At 51.1% G+C, this 14791-nt stretch overlaps 3 protein-coding genes across 3 annotated transcripts; 1 reads left to right on the top strand and 2 right to left on the bottom strand.

Moving 5' to 3' along the window:
- Positions 1-2414: 2414 nt before the first annotated feature.
- Positions 2415-3215, top strand: LOC131215655 (uncharacterized). The gene is made up of 3 exons (XM_058210046.1): positions 2415-2505; positions 3001-3138; positions 3202-3215. Exons 1-3 carry the CDS (start codon positions 2415-2417, stop codon positions 3213-3215), a joined length of 243 nt encoding a protein of 80 aa, XP_058066029.1.
- A 4003-nt stretch (positions 3216-7218) lies between these two features.
- On the bottom strand, positions 7219-12634 carry LOC131205279 (intraflagellar transport protein 172 homolog). Its single transcript, XM_058197312.1, has 4 exons — positions 12596-12634; positions 10490-12528; positions 10087-10427; positions 7219-10025 (listed from the first exon to the last, which is right to left on the bottom strand). The coding sequence occupies exons 1-4, from the start codon at positions 12632-12634 to the stop codon at positions 7219-7221; spliced, it is 5226 nt and encodes a 1741-aa protein (XP_058053295.1).
- A 393-nt stretch (positions 12635-13027) lies between these two features.
- LOC131216313 (regulation of nuclear pre-mRNA domain-containing protein 1B) lies at positions 13028-14730 on the bottom strand. Its single transcript, XM_058210765.1, has 4 exons — positions 14493-14730; positions 13798-14429; positions 13571-13714; positions 13028-13495 (listed from the first exon to the last, which is right to left on the bottom strand). Exons 1-4 carry the CDS (start codon positions 14641-14643, stop codon positions 13343-13345), a joined length of 1080 nt encoding a protein of 359 aa, XP_058066748.1. The 5' UTR covers positions 14644-14730; the 3' UTR covers positions 13028-13342.
- Positions 14731-14791: the final 61 nt, after the last annotated feature.

Below are 14791 nucleotides of genomic sequence, written 5' to 3' on the forward strand. Positions count from 1 at the left end.
TGCGCAACAGTTGCGCCTAAACAGTCAAGCACCTGGCCAGCGAGATAGGATTGGGCCCAAACGCGACCGTATCGGTTCCGGAATATGATGGGCGCTAGGGTTGACTAAACGAGTAAACCTACTCGGCACAGGACAAAAATATTTCTCACAGTAATGGACTATTGTGTCCCAGTCCGGCAGCTAGCACACGCGAGCCCTCGGACCAGTCCGCTCTGGACCGACGCAGATTGATAACTGAACGCTCGGTGTGCCAGTGATATTGGCTCCGTTCGCTCCCAGAGGCTGGATGCTGAGTTCCGGAGCGCTTCAGGTGGTACAGCCCCGGAGAGAACAGTATCCTGATAACAGACGGGACAGGCTTCCGTTGCCGATGGATTCGTGTGCCGAGCATTACCCAGTGAACAATTTTGAGAGCCCGGGGTTGCCCCTCTGCCTGCGACGCGGCGGAGGAAGGCTGAGACGAGTGAGATCGAACGCCCCTCTGCCTGCGACGAGGCCGAGGGAGGGCGATCTCGCAGCGTACGAAGTGAGCATGAGACGCGTTCGTTGGTTGCCGGGGAAAGAACGGAATAAATCCCTGTGAGAAGGGCTTTCACGCGTCAGCTTGTGGGTTTGAATTACCTGGAGAGGAAAGGCGCTATGGGCGGGAGACGATGCGTACGTGGTGCAGGTGGACGGTAGAGAGAAAGAAAAGGGAATAGGAAAAACAGAGATGGCGAGATCGGGGCAAAATTCTCTGCTCGGTAGCGGACGGGCAGTCTAAAATTGTCAAAGTCACAAGTCGCGGGTAGCATATGTTTAGCACTGCGGATCCAGCACAGGTAGTAAAAAAATGACATCACATCAAATGGGTAGTAAAAAAATGACATCACAAGCGTCGTTTTCGTTTTCGCTAACAGAAGCCGCTTCACTTCACTACGTTGTTATCGGTTCTATCGTCAAGCTGTGTTTTTAAACGTGTATCTTCGTTTGGTGCTGTGCATATCGTGCTGTGTTCATAATGCAATCCTCAAAGAAATTACACCCCTGGAAGACCGGCAATTTTAAGCGGAAGGTGAAGGTGGTCAAGGAAGAACTGCGAAAAAAACTGTATGGTATCGAACAAGACAACAACAGTCAAAGTGCACCGGGTCCTAGCAACCGTCCATATCCAATTGATGTGTCCCGGTTGCAGGATTCCGTTTACGATGAAAGTGTAGAAAGTGAAGTTTGTGATGAAAGTGACAGTGAAGATGGGTATTACAGTCCGGATGTTAACTCGAGTTCGGATGATGGCTCGAGTTCTGACGAAGAAACTGTAAATGTGCCACAAAATGTAGTTAATGAAGGTGTTGCCGTGCGTGAAACCATACGGAATTGGGCGGTGCACAGCAACGTCAGCCAACGGCAGCTTCGGGCGTTGCTCCATGGTCTCCACAAAGTAATTCCGTCGCTGCCCTTGGACCCAAGGACGTTGTTGCGCACGCCAACGCAACAGGGAACATTGTTCGAGATCGAAGGCGGCAGCTATTGGCATTATGGATTAGGTAAGTATTACATGAGCGTAGTTAACTATTCAATAGACTTATGCTTTTTTTTTACATTTTAGAAAACTGCCTTCGGTATGCTTTCCATTTGTTGAACACCCCCCGTACCATCTCGTTGAATATTAACATCGATGGTATGCAGGTGTTCAACAATGGAAAAAACCAGATGTGGCCCATCCTTGCAAACGTCTTCGAAGAGCCAAACCTGGAAGTCTTCATAGTAGGCGTTTTTTATGGATTGGAGAAGCCACGACGCGTGCAGTCTTATTTAGACCGATTTACGGACGAGTACGCGCGATTGATGGAAACTGGATGCACCATCAATGGACATAAGCTGACCGTCGAACATCGTGCGTTTATGTTCGATTCGCCAGCTCGATCCTTTTGTAAAGGTAAGCGTAAAATGTAAAATAATAAGAGCTCAGAAATGACAATGCCTATTTTGTATTCTTTTTAGGAGTTGTGTCGTTTAATGCTACCTGTGGATGCATTAAATGCCTTGCAGAGAGGCGGAAAAATGCAGCAACAGGAATCATCACATACCAGGTCGAAGAAGCGGCACTCAGGACAGATGCTGCATTTAGAACGCTGAAGGACTATGTCGGACACCACCAAGTAGAGCCAGTCTCGGTGGCAGGGTACGTACAAGCGCATATAGTCGAATCACCGTTAATGCGATTAAATATAAACATAATTGATAGTTTTGTAACAAGTGATTTGTTGCACCTGTTTCATCATGGTGTGATGAATCACTTTTTAACAGATTTTTTGAAAGGTAAAAGGGGTAGGAATAAGTGGCAGGACGCCCAATTAGTTAGTTTAGACAGTAGGTTAGAAAAAGTAGTTTTACCCTGTGAATGTAACAGGCAAATTCGGCCCCTTTCTTTAATGGCTCATTGGAAAGGGACCGAATTTGGCTCGTTTTTGAATTACGCGGGTGTTGTTGTGCTCAAAAATTTTATATCTGATAACGATTTGCGTTTATTAAAATACTTGCATGTAGCGGTAAAAATTTGTTCCACTAACATGTATAAAAACCATTTACCTTTAGCTAGAAATTATTTTAAGAAGTTTGTAGAAGGGTACTATGAAGAAACTAACACAATAACAAGTAACATTCACTTATTAACGCATGTAGTGGATGAAGTAGATCGATTTGGACCCTTACCCACAATATCCACATATCCGTTTGAAAATTGCTTAGGACAGTTAAAAAATAAAATTAAATCTTGTAGACGTCCCTTACAACAATTAGCAAATAGAATACAGGAACAAGCCCTATGTAAAAATAAAATTCCCCCATCCGTAGTGTATCCGGAGTTAAAGAAACCTAATCGTCAAAATAGAACACAATATTATATAATTAAATTAGCTAGTAATTTTACATTAAAACAGGCGGTGGCGGCTGACAAATGGTTCCTAAGTTCGCAGAAAAAGGTTATTGCTATGCATTTTGCAACTGATGACAATATAGTTCATGGTTGCGAACTGCATAACACAGAACCTTTTTATGAGGACTTAGAGGACCTGACTGTAGATTTAAATGTATTCAAAGTTGATAGTTTGCATGAATTTAGTAGCCTTAAAACTTTTAGCATGGATGATATTTTTTGTAAGTTAGTAGCGATTTCTTTAGATGATGGATTTGTATTCTACCCTCTGGTTTCTACTTTAGGCTGGCGCGAATAGTAAACAACTTATAATATACATAACTTGTAACTAATACTACTACTATTAATAATAACCTATAATAAATAATTACAACTTAATATATTTTATGTGTAGATATTTAACATTTTATTCTTTTGTAGAACTAACATAAATTGGTTGGCAAACGGTAAGATAATAAATGGCTTGCTATTGTCAACGGTGTTATTCACACACTTGACTCAATAGCAACCATTTATTTATTTTATTACTCCTACCCTACCTCCTCGTGGTGCTAACCGGGATGCGATCTTCAATCGTATGCTGACAGGGAGGGGGCCTCACACTGACTTTCAGAGCGGGGTTGTAAGATTGCACGTAACAATTCGTATGTAAATTTCCTTATAGCGTTATCTTACACTATATAAATCATCACAAAGTAAATCAAATGAATAAGTCAAATCAAAATAAATAAATCATCACATTAACCTTCATAAACCTTCTACTTAATCTATCGTACCTAACCTAATCCTTCTTTGAAGTCTAATGTTTCGTTAAAATAAATAAAAAAAGTAAAACAAATTAAAAAAATTAAATGTTCCGTGCCTTAGCTTTCCTCAAAATTGCTTTAAAAAAATTTTCTGTCTCCCTGACAGTAAAAAAATGATCATACTCCGTAACACAACAGTGGAATAATGTAATTGTGTTTCTATAAATTTTAAATTTGTTTTTTTTTTCGTGGTAATGGTTAGCGTGGCCAGACCATGAAAATTGTTCAAGTAGCGACCGGTCAAAAAACCGGTCAACTATTTCGTAGCAGACAGCTCTGCCGTTTTCGTTTCCATTGCTGACCGGTTTGAATTGTCTAAGTTGGAACTTATGCCGCATGATAAGATTTTCTTCATTCGCCTGTTTCTCAAACGCTTCCAATTCTTCCAGCGTAGCAATTGGCTGAAACACGCTCTGACTGTTCATCGTCATCGTTGTAGGCTTCACTACAGCTTCCACGGCCGCTAGTCGATTCTCTATGTCATTCGTTTTCACGTGCATCGCTGAAAGCTCCTGCAGAACCCTTTCGTTGAAATGTTGTTCCATCGTGTGTGATGCTGATAGAAATAATCCAGGTATGTTTATTGCACCAGGTCAAAAACGACAACACTTCTACTTACGTACAGTACTCAATTATAATCAAATAATGTTTAAAAGTTTTCACTTTGCTCGTTTCAGACGACTCGTCACATTTGTGGAAAAGGTAAGTTAAAGCGACAGGATTGCAATGCTACAAATGTAACACTAACTTTGTTTCTTTCCTATATTTTCCATTGAAGGTTACGGACCAAATGATGTACGCATCGAAAGTAAACCCGGCTCGAGCCCATGTACGCGACCGAAACAAAACATATTTTTTTTGCGACGCCACCCTCGAAAACGCATCACCGCACGAATGCACGAATAGGTAGGGAAGAGTGAAAAGGCGAATCGAAAAAAGAGAGCGAAAATATACCGAAATGTACCGACCAAATATACGAACTGTTTCATTTTGGTTAGGGGGAATATGGGAGAAAGAAAACGAAAAAAGCGAGAGAACACACAGGTGAGAGACAGGGGGCCGCTCGGTGAGAGAATTTAAACGGCTCCTCACTCCATGGACCTTTCGGCTCCTCACAGCGATTCTTTCATATAACGCTATATGGGGGAAGGTATTCGAGACAGCCGTTCGGAACCGAATGAGGACCGGATGAGGAGTGGATTTTTTGGTGAGAAGAGCGAAATTGTTCACTGGGTAGTGTTACAGTCTCTCAAGCGCTCTCCGTAGCTCTCCGTCCATTTCTGGACCACGGTTTCGGTACGGGATCTGATGGTGGCCATCCCTTGCGTTTGATAAAACCACTTGTACGCTGGCCACAGTTTGAAGGCGCGCGCCAGAGCGGCAACTCGTAAGGCTATAAATTAGATTACTTTTAAAATGATGCTTCCAAAACTACTCCAACTAGCTTTAACCCTTGGATGCTAAATGCTGTTTTGAATGTAATATGGGAGTCAATTCCAGGTACTACGCACACTGCAAGATGGTTGTTTTCCATTTACATAGCCATCGAAGTTTGGGACATGGAACACTAAAACTTCACGATGTTGTTGGTTCATAAATTTTACGACACAACATCGCGCTCATAAACGAATTCTGGGTCACCATACAACGGAGAGCGCTGTTCAGCATCCACAGCATCCGTTTCCTGTTACTCTCTGCGGTGCGGTTCTCCTTCTCGAATCTCGTGAGTTCCGCTGAGTCCAAGGGAGAGTGTTATCGGCGAAAGCAAAAGTTCACCGTAACAGGTTTCCGTCGCTCGCAACAGGTGCCACACGGGCGCATCCGCATGTTTCCTCTGGATTTTTGATTGTTTTTTGCTCTCACTGTCCCCGTTGTTATCTCGCGTGTGCCGCGTTGGGAGTTAGCGGTGGAACGGAAATAGACGGCCACTGGCTGGCGAGTGTTTTGTGTTTGCTTTGTCAGGCGAATCGCAAAGGAATGCCCGAGATAGGCAGCATCTGGTGCACACGCTAGTGTATCCGGCGGGTCCGTACCGGGCATATAGGCCACCACTACAACGAAACACACGTCCTGGCGCCGGATACTGGCGGATCGGTGTTGTTGTTCCGGCAAGCTGGTTGGTTGTCGAGCCGTCGCACAGTTGAGGTCGTAAAAATAATCCGACTTTAGAACTCAGACAAATTAAAGGTCGCAGGCTTCAGATAAACGACTACAGAGCAAAATAGTTAAGACACATCCGCACGAAATATAATTTGATAGAAAATTATCAATATTTATTAAGATTTATTGAGTGGTTCAAAAATCGAGCATCCCGGAATGCTCGTGGGGGCCACACTATGGGGGCCAGCTGTGTTCGTTGTAGTGTTTCACCTTAAGACCCTCGACCTGTATTTTTAAAATGGTTTTGCCGTTCTAATAATGAATAAATTTAAAAATAAAATTCTCTGCAATCCACAAAAGCCGTCGTTAGTATTTTCGTTTTTTTCCGCTGGAATTTGAATGAAATTTACCACCGAAAGAAATGGGGGAGGGAAAGTAAGGTAAGACTCGTAGCAATAAACGAAAAAAATCAGTTTCCATCGGAAGCTTCAGGAAAAACATCTAGGAAAACGCTACTCAAGCTTTACTTCTCGACGTGACGCAGAGGTTTACGCATGTTGCGCTACCTCTTGGCCATTCTATTGTCTTGGAAAAGTCCACTGCAAAAAAACGTAAAAAACTTCGCAGTCCCGGCCAAACGACGACCCGAATAAATTCGGTTTTCTGAAAGCGGACAGTCAGATCTCTTTCTAATCAGCGGAAGTTGGGCTACCTCCGCGGTACAACCTGGTACCCTATTGTAAATGTCGCTGAAACCGGGCCTCTTTCGAGTGGAATTTAAAGCGAACACAGCTTGTCGATGCAGTTGTCGATCCGAAAATGGCCGAAAGCATCCGAAAAATCAATTGATTAAATAAAAACACCTTTTTATTTCAAATAAATCAATTTTATTCGCCGATCTCATCTGGTTACGTTGGCAGATCCGCTCTCAGAGCAGGCCGCTTATCGCACCAATCAGCGATCAGCATCTGGCCACTAATCTCGACGGGGAAGCAAAGGGGACAGCCAGATCTCTTTCTAATCACGGGAAGTTAGGCTACCTCCACGGTGCAACCTGGTACCCTGTTGAAAATGTCGCTGGAACCGGTCCGCTTTCTAGAGAATTTTGTCGCGAACGCACCTTGTCCACGCAGTTGTCGATCCGAAAATGGCCGAAAGAATCCGAAAAATCAATTGATGCGATAAAAACACCTTCTTAATTGAAATAGATCAATTTTATTCGCCGATCTCATCTCCTTACGCTGGCAGATCAGCTCTCAGAGCAGACCGCTTATCGCGAACAAGGAATTAAAACATAATTATGTGGAGTGCAATTTTATTGAAACGAAAACCCCTCTTAGGTGATCTGCTACCAAATTGTACGGAAACCTATTGTTTATCTGGGCCCCCGGGTGTCTAGCCGGAAAGGAAGTTGGCCGGTCCGCACCACTTTTCGATGAACTCGATCACGCTCGGTATGTCGGTCTGCGGTGCCATTCGAGCGGCCACGGTTAGCTTGCTCCACGCGTCCCGATTCGCCGATCGGTGCGTCCGCTGAAACACGACCGGCTGGCGGCCCATAACCGGGTAGCCGCTCACCAGGCACGCCTGATCCGAGTGGCCGAGGCTCGACTCGTACAGATTGCGATCGTCGGCCGGTAGCACCTGGTCCACCTTCTGGTCCATGCTGACAGCCAACACCCACTCGCGGATCTCCTCGTGCAGCTGCTGCTCGTTCTTCAGGTGCAGTTCGGCCGGGATCGGCACCGAGCTCGGGAAGTCGGTGGCCGACAGATCCGAGTGGTCCACCAGGTTGCCGGAACCCTCCTCGATCGCCTCACACACGTCCAGATAGTGGTTCAGGATGACGAATGCTTCCGACTCGCGACCCATCCCACGCAGATCCATTCCGGCCTCGAAGTAACCCTTGTCGCACGGGATCACGTCCGTGTAGCGCAGCATCGCCACCGAGATCTTGACCGCGATGGACTGCAGAGCCGGCGCTTGCCGGCAGGCCGCTCGCGTCGCGTAGTAATGCGCCACGATGAGCAGTTGCTCGAATCGATCGATCACCTCCGGTTCGGCCTGGTCCGCACCGCGCAATGCCTGCACCAGGTTGAGCAGAAAGTGGCGCAGATTCTTCCACACCCCGAGACCGTCCGGTTCACGCAACGCGAAACACTCTAGCGCGATACGGTTGTAGATGTTGAAGTTTGCACTGACGGGCGGAACGCCGTGCTCGAGGTACAGGTTCAGCGCGGCCACACAGTCCCCGTCGCGGATGAGCTGCGCCGCGTACTGTGCCAGGTACTTCTGAAGCACCGGAACGCTGTGGTGTTTCGCCTTCTCGATGCACCGCACCCACTGGCCCTGCTCGGCCAGCAAATCCAGCGCCCCGGCCATGTCGATGTCGGCCAGCTGCTCCACATTGCCCTGGTTGCGCAGCCGGGACTTTTGCTGCTCCTCGACGTACGCCACCAGCTGGGGATCGATTACTTCGGCCAACCGGCGGGCCTTGCTCCAGTTGTCGGTGCGGATAAACACGTCCACCGCCTCCTGGGGTAGCTCGGCCGCCAGGTACAGCTGCGCCGCCGGTCCAATCTGGTTGATTTCCGCCAGACGCGGTCCCAGTTCGCGGGCAATGTCGAGCGCATCCGGCCCCTTAAGAAACTGGTTACAAATCTCGGCGGCTCGCAGCATCGCTCTCGTCACCGTCGGCTCATCGGCATTCGATTCCCCGATCTGCAGCAAGCATTCGGCCGCCCGGCGGAACTCCTCGTTCCGCGCGTACTCGGACGCTTTCTGGAGCAGATAGCGCGAATCGCTGGACTCACCGCCGGCTCCTCGGCTAACCCGGGCGTACAATTTCTGCAACTCGGGCACCGCCCCGGGGACGTACTCCTTGGCGATACGCAACGCATCGGCCACCATGTTGTGCTCGCGGTAGTACGCCAGTATGAGGTCGGGCCGGTCCGCGCGGATCATGAGCGCCTCGTACTCCGGATAGTTGCGAGCTTCGAGCGCCGCGTTCGCTTGTCCCAGCAGCACCTCATGCAGCGCGTCCGGAAGGTACTGCTCGGCCACACGGATGGCCGACTTCCAGTCGCCACTGTGCGTGTGCATCATGATCGCTTCGCGCGGTTTGTTCGCCAGCAGAAACTCGGCCTCGGCTTCGGTGAACTTGCCGTCGTCCTCCAGGGCCATCGCGATCTTCAGGTGTACCTCGTCGGCTGGGCGACCACTGGCCCGGCACAGGTCGAGCGCAAAATCGAACTGACCCGCTTCGCACGCGTACGCCACGCAGCTATCCAGTAGCGCCATCTTCGTGAGCAATCGAGCGGCCCCCTCGATCGGGAGCGACTTGGCCCACATAAAAGCCACCTGCTCCGGGGCTCCTTTCCCACCGTTCTGTTTGGCCACTCGGTGCGCTTCCTCCCACTTGCCCGCCTGGCAGTACATGTGGATCGCTGCCTTCCAATCACCCGCCGCCAGGAAGTGCACCTCCGCGTTCTTGAGCCGCCCTTTCGTTTCCAGCTGACGGGCTAGCTCGAGGTGCGTCTGCTCGAGGTGCGGCTTATGGTACCGTTCCACAAGGCGGATCATGGAATCGTACAGTTCCAGCTGCCTGTACATGGTGATGGCCAGGTCCGGTTCGCTAACTGTCAGCAGGACTCGTTCGGCGTCCCGATACTTCCCGTCACGCTCCAGCCCCTTCGCCAGGTCCACGAACATCTCACGCACGTTGGCTGCGGGCAGGAAACGGTCGGCAATGTCGAACGCTTTCTCCCACTGGCCGTGGCGGTTCAGCAGTTGCACTGCTTCCCGGTACAGTTCCGCACGTACCAGCAGATCCTCGGCAGACTTTACGTCGCCCACAACACACAGGTGTTCGGCCAGCTCGACGGCGTACTTCCGAATCTCGTCCGGATCGTCGACCACTTTCGCAATCTGTACGGCCTTGCGCCACTGCTTCGCTCCGACGGCCGCTTCCAGTGCCTTTACCGTACAGCCGGCCTCGATGTAGTGGCTGATGGAAGCGTCCAGTTGTCGCTTGCCGACCAACCAGTCACCCCACTCCTCCTCCAGGCTGGTCACCTCGTCCGGTGAAACGTAGCGTGCCATCTCGATGGCCCGCGCATAGGCACCACCCTTCCGGTACAGGGCGATAGCGTTCTGCTGCTGTCCCGTCCTGTTGGCCAGCTCGGCCGCCAGTTCGTAGAGTTCTAGAGGAAAAGAAGGTTCTTCATGTAAATGAGTCAACGATTTCTGGGCCGTACCAGTTACCGGCTTTGATCAACGAAGCGGACACTCGAGTGACGAGGTTTTCGTTCGCCAGCAGGTGCGGTGTCTTGAGGGCGAGCTTTGCCGCCTTCACCGGTTTGTGGGCCTTCATGTACAGGGTCATCGCTTTGTCCTTCTCACCGCGCTCCTCCAGCACTTCGCCGGCCTTCTCCTCCTGGCCGGTGGTGAGCAGGAACTCCATCTGGGACTCCTTCAGCTCCGCCAGCCCGTGGTAGCCGCGACGTTCGGCCAGCTTTATCGCATCGTCCCAGCGGCGCAGCTTCGTGTACATGGCCAGTGCCGCTTCGATGTCACCCTGCTCGATGTAGATCCGTTCGGCGGTCCTAAAGATTCAGTACGGAAGCGGTCATTTACTAGCACAAGGATCTCCAGCGACCTAACGCACCTAAGATCACCTCCCAGAAGGGCCATCATTGCTCGCACCTCCGGACAACTCATTCCAGGCCCGGTCGTCGCCTCGTACCGTTCGGCGATGGTGATCATCTCTCCGATGTAGAACGTCTTCGAGGCGTTCCCGAGGGCCGCATAACAGCGCTGCGCCACACGCAGGTTCTGCTGTGCCAGCGCAATGTTGGCCAGGTTGTGCCACATCGCCTTCGCCGCCGGCCGTTCGCCCAACGACTCGAGATAGAAAACGGCTCGCCCGAAGTCGCTATCGTTGACGGCCGTCCCGAACTCGACCAAGCCTTCGTCCAAGGGATACACGTGCTCGGAAGCGGCCTCGCGGGTAATGATCTCCGTGCGTCCGTCCTCACGCAGCACATCTACCACGTCGCCGCGCACCGGCAAAATTGTGACGTGCTCCGGTAGGTCGATGTTGTACCAAACGGCCAGATTGGTGTCGGACTGGGCTACGGCCACGTCACTGGACGGTACCCACTGCACGAAGGCAACCTTCGACAGCAGGGTCTGCTTCTGGCCACCGCCGACGTCCACCAGCACCAGGCGCATCTTGCGATCGCGAAACAGCAGCTTGTGTCCGGTCTCGCTCAGCTCGAGCCAATCGATCTTGGAGTCGTGCGAGATCTGCGCAATCGTCGATTGGAGAATCAGGTCCACCACGCACACCGTTTTCATGTCGAGCAGGTAGGCCAGTTTCTTGTTATTGCGCGTGTTGCCCCGCTCGTTCAATCGCACCGAGATGACGTGGGGATTGACGAACTCGGTGCGCACCGAACCCAGAATGTAGTGCTCGCCGTACTCCACCAGCGACAGCTCGCCCGCGTTGAAGATGAGCGCCACCGTTGGGTTCTCGAAGTAGAACCGCTCGTGCCGTCCGGTAGCGATCCAGGGTATTTCGCTAGTCAGTGAGCGTGTCAGATCGCACAGGATCAGCGAGTCTTCGGTGCGGCCAACCAGGTAGCAGTCCTTGCCCATGATGCGGATGTCGTCGATTTCCAGCCCCAGCTGCGACTCGACCAGCATCGTCGTGATGGGCTCATGAAGCGACCGCAGCAGCACCTGGCTCGGGGCCACAAACGTTAGCTCGAACTTGTCCTGCCAGATGGTGCGGCGCAGAACCGACTCGTACGCTAGGACCGCACCACACAGGGAGCCCACGGCCAACCGGGACCCATCCTTGCGCCAACAGACTGCGGTCACGCTGTACAGATTCGGGATGGTCTTGCAGAGCGACTCCGTCCAAGCGTTCTGCCGTGGGCTCCAGCTAAAGATCCGCAACCGGTCGAAGCTCCCGACGGCCACCGCCTGCCCGTTGGGACTCGATCCGGCTACGGTAAACTCTCGTTCGGTCTCGTCGCGCGCATAGTCGAAAGTCCGCACCGGACGGCCCTGCAGATCGTAGAAGCAAATCTTCTTATCACAACCGGCCACGACGATACCACCTTGCGGCCAGGCCAGGGCAACCGGAGCTACCGGGTGTTGTAGCATTCGACCCGTCGTTTCGCCCGGTTCCTCTACCAGGTGGAATCGAACCACCGAGCCATCCTCGTGGCCCGACAGGACACCGCTGCCCTTGGAGTTTTGAGCCAGCGCCACCACCATGCTGTCGGTGCCGTACAGCGTTTTCGACTTGTTGTTTTTGCTGTATAGCGCGCGCACCTTGCCATCCTCGAGCCCGGCCACTATCAGCCCCCCGGCCAGCCAGGTGACGCATGTAACGGCCGCCCCCTGCGGGAACTTGTTACAGATCACCTTCCTCTCGTTCCACTGCTCGCCCAGCTTGTACACGTACACCATACTGTCGCTCTGGGCCACCGCCAGCCGGCTGGAGTCCGGACTGAATGCAATGCCCCGGATAACGTACGAGTTTTTGCCGGCGTTCGCGTCGCTCGCTTTCGTCGCGAATTTGTCCCGCCGTTCGCCCTGCTCATCGAACAGCAGTATGACACGGTCGGCCGTAGCTACCGCCAGCTTCTGGTTGTTCGGTGACCAGCAAAGCCCAGCGACACGGTACAGGTGGTCCTGTCGGTTACAAAATAGCCATCAGTACACATTATGTTCGATCACGCGTCAAACGCGGCCAGCTTACCTGTGCTTCGACAATAGTTTTCATAAATTTTAGCTGCATTTCGATGCGAATCGGTTAAACTGTTGTCTCAGTTAACGCCATTTGTCGCTCTGGTAACTATTGATTTTAGAATTTTTCCACCGAAACGATTGCTCTGCACATTTGTTTGTTTCGGAACGTTCCATGGCAACGGTTACGTGGAAGCGTAGCTGGTGGTCGCTTAGCAACACGATGTCGCTTCTGCAACAGGTTGCACTAGACGAACACGAGCGCGCCTGTGCGTTGAGAGTTGCGCATGTGCAAGTGCTTCATACGCACGGTGGTTTTTATTGATCATGCTAGACGATTTGACGTCACCACCATGGCAGTGTGCAAAACTAAACCTAAAATCTTACCAAATGATTTAGTTTTTGGAAAAACTTTATTTGAAATTAATATATCCGCCGTGGATACAGACGCACGCTACTTTTACGCACTGACAACAACTACCGCTGAGTGAGCGCAATATTGCCATTTTGCACCATAATCTGATCGTCTATTCTCTACTTCGTATTGTTCACCATTTCCCAAAGCCGCAGTGGCCAGGGCTGGTATCGTGAGTGCCTTCGGATGGGCTTTGGAAATAATAACTCGTTCGACAAGTGCAACGGCCCCCAAAACACACCGTTGCTGCGAGAGCTAAGGATTGTGCACAGACTAAAAATTCCGCACAAAGTGTTCGTTCGGGAACTAGGTACGTTGGGTGGTGCGGTGCAGGTCTACCTACGTCTAATGATGAACGTTGAACAGATCGCCCGCCGATGGTAGGGGTGCGAGACCCCCCGTCACATCCGGCAGTGACGTTAGGTCAGGCAAGTTATTCATATGGTTCCGAACCTCCTTTTGTACCTCTTTGATTTTGGCCAGTTTCTTCTGGTACTCCTGTGCGTAGAGGAAGAAGGAAAAAGTTCTGTGAGCAAGTGGCTCAAAGCGAGACTGGGAACCGCAAAATCGCACCTCCAAACGATTCTCCGCCTGCAGCAGCAGCTCCTGCTGTTCGCGCTGAAAATCTCGCAACATTGTGGTCAGCTTTTTGCGATCGTCCATCTCGGCCGCAAGGCGAGCGTTGTAGTCGTTTAGAATCTTAATGGCATCGTTAACCTGTAGAGTAGAGAGGAAAGAGCAGATCCCTTGGTATTGCTTCCACCAGCAAAATCAACCCACATTCGGCAATCGACACTCACATCAGCCGCCAGCTTGATGGCAGCCTCTTTGTCCTCCAGCTTGTCCAGTGCCGCCAGTTCCGATACTTCCGGCTTCAGGCTGGCTATTCTCTCGCGCACCACCGCATCACTCGAGGCGGAGTTCTCCAGTTCCAGTATCACCTTGATCAGTTCCTCCGGTTCCGGTGGATCACCGTCGGGCTGGTGCGGGCTGAGCGTAATATGGGTTTCCACCTTCCCGTTCACCTCGACCACTTCACTTTTGGCTTTCTTCTCCACCACGGCAGTTGGACGTGGCTTTTTCGCAGCCTCGTGGTCGGTGGTGGCTCCGGCCTCAACCTTGCGCTTCTTTTCCCCGCCTCCGCCACCGCCGTTGACGGTCTCCGTTCGGACCGCTTCGCTCTCGTTGCCGTTGAGCGCGGTAGAGTATTCTTTGATTTTTGGTTCCTCGTATACGCCCCGCTCGCCCCAGATGTTGAGGATGCGGTTGAGGCTGTGGATGGTTTTTGACTCCGGTGTCGATTGAGCGATGTATTTGAACGCCTTCAGCAGTACGTGCTCAAACTCCCGCCCGTACTCGGGGCCCTTCTTTTTGCTGTTCTGTATCACATCGTTCGCCAGGTACATGAAGGTGAGCTTCTTCGCTGGCGGTGCTGCAATGGAACAGGAATCGGCTTGGATCGGAAGCGTGGGGAACGAACGCACCCACTACTTACCCTTTGCCAGCTCTTTCAACCAGGTTTTAACAATAATCGAGTGATGTTTGCGGTGATGGATGAGCCATAGCGACAGGGTTTGGATGCTCTGCTGGCTGCTGTTCAGGTCGAGCAGTTTCTTCACCAATCCGGTCTCCGTGAACGAAGACATTCTGTCTGCCCCGCAACCACGCGCGACTGCTGCGGCAAATTACCGATTCTAGACGGTAAGCGTGTCACAAAACGAGGCAAACGACGAATTTGGACGCCACCGAACGGTTGTATCGAGAGTCCCGCTGATCGTGCTTTCGAGATGTTTG

Source organism: Anopheles bellator, chromosome 1, assembly GCF_943735745.2.
Source record: "Anopheles bellator chromosome 1, idAnoBellAS_SP24_06.2, whole genome shotgun sequence".
Taxonomy (NCBI): Eukaryota; Metazoa; Arthropoda; class Insecta; order Diptera; family Culicidae; genus Anopheles; species Anopheles bellator.